Consider the following 5,683-nt stretch of genomic DNA (forward strand, 5'->3'; position numbering starts at 1 on the left):
CTGTGCGTAATTTCCTTCATTCTTATTCTTCTTCCTTTTGACTGGTTGTCAGTATTCAGCTTTAACTTGATCCAACCAGGAAAACAAGGAGAAACAATCTCTGGTGGGCGCAAGAGAGTGCAATGTGGCAATGTGGAGACTCAAGCGTCTGCTGCGCCGCAGGGAAATGGTCGGAGGAGAGCAAGGCTGGAGTTAGAGGGTGTCACAGATCAGCCCGCTGCGACCCGCAAAAGAGCGGAGGAGGCGCGGCGACCAGAGTGGACCATGAGCAGCACCGTAAGGGACATCCTGCAGGAGGGAGGCACTGGAATGACCAACATGAAGCTCAATGATTTTCTTTGGGATTATGTTGGCGGCGGGGCAGCCGTTGATGAAGACCACAATCTTACGGTGGAGGTGTTTTTCCATAAGCCGGACGATTACGTACAAGACCAGCAGCCTTTTGATGAGATTCATAATTTAACAGAGTACCAAGGGCTAGAAGGGAGGGGGATACTATTGGAGGCTACTACTAAGCTTGAAGAAGAAGGCGTGTTTATTCTTAAAGAATGGAGGAACCTTGGAAGAAGGTTTACGGTCACTCTTCTTGCAAGGGAAAAACTAAACAAAGCTTTCACCCAAGTACTGAAAGAAAAAATGGTTGAGGAAAAAGGAAGAGCATGACAGCAACAAAAACTAGAATTTACCATTTCCACTAATATCAAAGATGTACTGTTTAAAGGTGGTCCTTGCTTCACGGACATAAAGCTGAATGATTTTCTTGCGTTGAAACTGTGCGGTTGGGGCATTTTGCGTGCCAATCGGAATGTCTTGTTAAAGGAGTTATTCAGAAAACCCGCAAAGTATATCCGTGATGCGTGAGTATTGGTCAAAATACAGGCATTAGTTTATTATGTGTGGATGGATATTGCCGTATAGAATGAAATGGTTTTTGATGAGGATATACGCAAGCTTTACGAGAATGGCGTACACAATCTACTTTGGTGGTCAGAAGATGCTGCGGACGTAAAAACAACTGTTGAACGCATCACCAAACAGTTTTTGGATGCAGCCGTCATTGAATCGAGGAACCCAAAGAAGTCGAGGGCAGCGATTAAACTGGAGGGGCTTTACGAGTCTGTGTACAATGCGAGGTGGAGCCATGTGGTGGAAGTTCCGGACGGCGAGGGGACAGGAATGAAGGTGAGGGAGGGGGAACCACCGCAGCCATGGAAGTAAATGGCAGTTGGCCGAATCCTCGAAGAGGATGACGGTGTGGAGGAACCCGGTGCACCACGTCTCAGGCTGGCGGTGCTCACCTCGGACAAGGGATGGCCGTACTCGTAGAAGGAGGACGTCTCGATTCGTGACTGCCATGTGAACTGTGAGGTGGAGCGAGTGTGGCAGATCGTCAAAGGCAATGTAAACAAATGGTTTGACACTCACCGTGGGACCTACTTTGCGCCCAAGCGACGTGTGTTGATTGGGACGCCCGGGATCGGGAAATCGGTGGCTGCCGGATCGTACCTCCTCTACCAGCTGCTGCACTGCGATGTCGAGAAACTCCAAGTGGTGGTCCACTGTTTTGGTGGAGGAGATGCGTGCGTGTTTGACAAGACCACCAGAGCGGTGACAAGATACGGCGATGAGGACATGTGCATCTTGGAGTTGAGAAGTCTGAAAGGGCCATGGGAGGAATGCGTATATTATCTACGATGTGGCAAATGAGGGAACGCCGCCACCGAGACATTTTGCGCCCACTTCCGGAAGGGGCATGATTGCGGTGTCATTCCCAAAGGTAACCAACTGTGATGGGTGGGCGAAGCAAATACGAGCCGCGCGAGTCATCGTGAAGTGCCCCGACGAGATGGATGTGAAGGCGATGTGCGCATGGATAACGCGTGATGGGGATAAAGAGAAACAAGCGGAATACTGGAAGAGGTCGAAAAACACATGTATCTTTTGGGACCGATTCCACGTCACGTCTTTGATGAGGAGGCGTTTACGGAACGCTGTGAAGCGGTGAGGTTTGCATTGCAATCGATCAACGAGGTAACTGTGAAGAAGCACTTTTCACGGGAGGCGAGTCGCCATTGTATTCTGAGGACCCGTCCCACAAGCCTGTAAAGGTTGTTCGGGAAATATACGCAGGCGGCGAGAGCCTTTTCAATGCGCCGATATCTGATTGCCTCGAGGAACGGGCGTTGGAACGCTTCCCAAGTGCAACAGAATAAGATGGCTTTTTGAGGCTGATGTTGGCGTCGAAGGATAATATTTTGCCAATATTTTTTGGATGGTTTGCTTTGAAATTGTGCACGGAGAGTGCCTTTGTCAAGACAATGGGGACGAAACTCACGGAGTTTGAGCCACCAACAGGACGTCAAGCAAAGCCCTGCGTTTTGAAGTTGGCCACTGAACCGCATCCCAAGGGAGATGAAGGTTTGCTGCCGAGTGAATATGAAAAAACGATCCGTAAAATAAAGTACGGGGTGCTGTACAAACCGGCGGTCAAACACTTTCCGCTGGTGGACGCCTTTTTTTTCTTGGTGTCCAATCCAATGACCCTGGTTGAGCTGCGGATGACTACGGCGGGTGGACAACACACCACCGCCAGCACTGTGAGGCAGTTCACTGAGTGCCTGGCGGCATATTGTAATGGTTGGGAGGAATCACCCCAAGACATGTCGTGGGAGATTATTTATGTGCAGCACGCAGACAGCACGCCGATGAACGACTGGCAGAGATGTGATGTTGTCGATTCCAATAATGTGGGCGACGCAGAAAACCGTGAAATAGCGGCGTTCTGGGAGGAAGAAGGTGCGCCCGTACCTAGCAGCAATATCATCCTCTGACGCCAGAAGAGACAAAGCTCTCCGGAGGTGGGGAAGAACAAAATAGGAAAACGAATTAGGAAATGAAGGGGGTAGTTTTGACTTCTGATAAAAACATATTGTGGGATTTATATATTTTTGGATACTTGTGTGGCTACGGTGCGGGTGTGCCCGTACCGGGCGGTAGTATATCAGACAGATTCCAAAAATGCCCAGCTCTATCCAACATAACAGTGACCGAAGAAATTAGGGAGGAAATGGGGTTGGTTTGTTTCTGCTAAGTAGCATTGGGTGATTTTCATACAGCATGTTAATTGTGTGTGCATAAGAGGCATAATCGTGGAATTGCCCGGCATAAAAAAACAATTGTGGCTGGCGGTGTTATGGTGTTGCCGCATTTTCCATTTTATTTTATTGTGTTTCAAGGCCCACCAATAACAGAAGCATCTTTAAGGGATAAACAAAAAATAAGCTGTATTGATAAAATGGCGCACCCCGTGTAACCGTACGGAGTGGGGCACCGCGTCATGGATGGCGGAGGATCCGTTTCCACGTGTAACTTGAGTGGGTGATTGTTCGCTCGCTGTGCTTTGTGTGCCGGCTGCGGGGCTGTGGCCGTATCCCGTTGGCCGTGGGATTGAGCCGGAGGCGGTGGCGGTGTGTCTCTTTTTCTTGCCCATTGTGGGTGACTGCTGGCGGTGTGTGCGTTTGTTGTGTGGAGGACCAAATCCTTCCACGCGCGGTCTGGCAGCACTGCAATGGTATGTGTGTGTGTGTGTGAGGGCTGGTGTAGGCGATGGTGCTCCCCGCTGTTCCTTCCGGATTCTCTTGTGTCCCGCTCTTTGCATGGGTGCTCTGCTTTGCTCCCCACGGACGTGTCCGATGTATTGCCGCCTTTTTCTTTCTCCACTTGTTGAGCACAGACACACGCTAGGAAGGAAAGCAAACAAACGCTAATCGCCACTGTGAAATTCTAAGACTCTAAAAGGACAAACAGCAGCACACACACACACCGCCCACACACACATATTTACATGCTCTCACGTGTTTTTGCTGTCAAGGCACCCAATAAACACAACCGTCGCGGCGTGACCGCATCCAGCGGAAGGAGGAGGAAAGGAAGAGAGAGTGAGCATCGGAGGCCCAACATGTCCCGGCGTGTGTTTACTTCCGCTGTGCTGCTCCTATTTGTCTTGTTGATGTGCTGCAGTGGAGTTACGGCCGCTCAGGTGGGAAGTACTGCTGATGCTTCAACTTCTGGGTCGGCATTGACGGATGCCATTGCTGGAGAGGGGAGTGCTTCAGGGGGTGTTGAGGAGCTGCAACGGGTCGATCTGTTTGTACCGCGGACGACGCAGGTGCTGCCGAAGAAGGGGACTACTGGCTCAAGTTGGAGGGATTCATTTGTTTCACCCTCTCTCGTCAGTGCTGGTGGAGTAATTGCTGCTTTTGCCGAAGGTCACATAAATGCCAAAAAAAAACATACCGAATCAACTAAGCCGTCTTTTGATGTTGTTGCGGAGTACATCGACTCTGCGTGGGAGTGGCCCACTCTTGTTGAAAAGGTCAAAAAGGAAGAGTGGAGTGCACACACTGTGCTTGGTGCATCGGAGGGAAAGGGGAGCTTGGATGTTGTGTACCGCCCCACAACAACCAAGAAGGGCAATAAGGTGTTTCTTCTTGTGGGAAGCTCCAATTTGTCCTACGTAAATGGTAAGGAGTGGAAACGGGGCAGCTTGGAGCTGAAACTGGTTGTTGGTGAGGTCACGAATCCCACGGGCAGCGAGCAGAATAAACGGATCAAATGGGGCGAAATCAAGTCTCCGTTGAACCAGACTACTTTGGCTGCTCACAAAGGTGAATTGAAGGAGTTTGTTGCTTCTGGTGGCTCAGGTGTTCTGATGGAGGACGGTACGCTTGTGTTTCCACTGATGGCGAAGAGCGGAAATGGTGACGTTTACTCCATGATCATTTGTTCGACGAACAACGGCCGTACCTGGGCGCTTCCAGAGGAGACTTCTCATCCGAAATGCTTTAACCCCCGCATCACCGAATGGGATGGATCACTTCTCATGATTGTTGACTGCGAGAATGGCCAGAGGGTGTACGAGTCGCGTGACATGGGGACAAAGTGGACGGAGGCCATCGGGACGCTTCCAGGCGTGTGGACCAAGTCACAATCGGAAGACTATCCGGACGGAGGCTTGCATGTGGATGCCCTCATCACCGCAACCATTGAGGGAAGGAAGGTCATGCTGTACACTCAGCGAGGGAACTTCTCGGGGAAGAATAAGGCCAATCCGCTCTACCTTTTGGTGACGGACAACAACCGCACGTTTTGTGTTGGACCGGTTGCCGTGGAGGAGGCTGCTGTGAGGTGGGAGTTTGCGAGCAACCTGCTGTACTCGGATGGCAATCTGCATCTTTTACAACGGAGGGGCGATTATGAAAGCAGTGTCATTTCACTCTCTCGCCTGACGGAGGAGCTGAGTACAATCAAGTCCGTCCTCAGTACTTGGTCGCAAACGGACGCCTTCTTCTCCAGCTTTTCTATACCCACGGCGGGTCTGGTGGCAGTTTTGTCCGATACGGCCAGCAATGGCACGTGGATCGACGAGTACCTTTGCCTGAATGCGGCGGTGACAAACGCCACGAAGGTAAAGGATGGATTTCAATTGACGGAGTCCAACTCCGGGGTACTATGGTTTGTGAACACTCGGGATGATAATGTGCGCCATGTATCATTGAGCCACAACTTCACACTTGTGGCGTCGGTGACCATCGAAGATGTTCCGAGTAATAACACTCCTCTACTGGGTGCGATGTTGGCGAACACTAATTCCACGCATACCATGGGAATCTTGTATACCGCG

General features: G+C 50.7%; 1 protein-coding gene and 1 pseudogene across 1 annotated transcript, besides 5 other annotated features; both read left to right on the forward strand.

Annotated features, from left to right (window-relative positions):
• Positions 1-3,263: a sequence feature (areas not merged during assembly with more than two copies in the genome that could not be assigned to a particular haplotype).
• Tc00.1047053506003.10 lies at positions 97-2,892 on the forward strand (annotated as a pseudogene).
• Positions 3,264-3,319: a sequence feature (haploid, Esmeraldo-like haplotype).
• Positions 3,320-3,416: a sequence feature (heterozygous, Esmeraldo-like haplotype).
• Positions 3,417-4,183: a sequence feature (areas merged during assembly that could not be assigned to a particular haplotype. This can correspond to areas where the two haplotypes were merged or to regions with more than two copies in the genome that were merged during assembly.).
• Tc00.1047053506003.39 (trans-sialidase, putative) lies at positions 3,845-5,683 on the forward strand (the record flags this gene model as incomplete). The annotated part of the gene is made up of 1 exon (XM_799239.1): positions 3,845-5,683. A coding segment is annotated over one exon (1,839 nt), but the record flags the coding sequence as incomplete, so codon positions are not given.
• Positions 4,184-5,683: a sequence feature (heterozygous, non-Esmeraldo-like haplotype).

This window comes from Trypanosoma cruzi (genome assembly GCF_000209065.1).
Source record: "Trypanosoma cruzi strain CL Brener chromosome Unknown tcruzi_1047053506003, whole genome shotgun sequence".
Lineage (NCBI taxonomy): Eukaryota > Euglenozoa > Kinetoplastea > Trypanosomatida > Trypanosomatidae > Trypanosoma > Trypanosoma cruzi.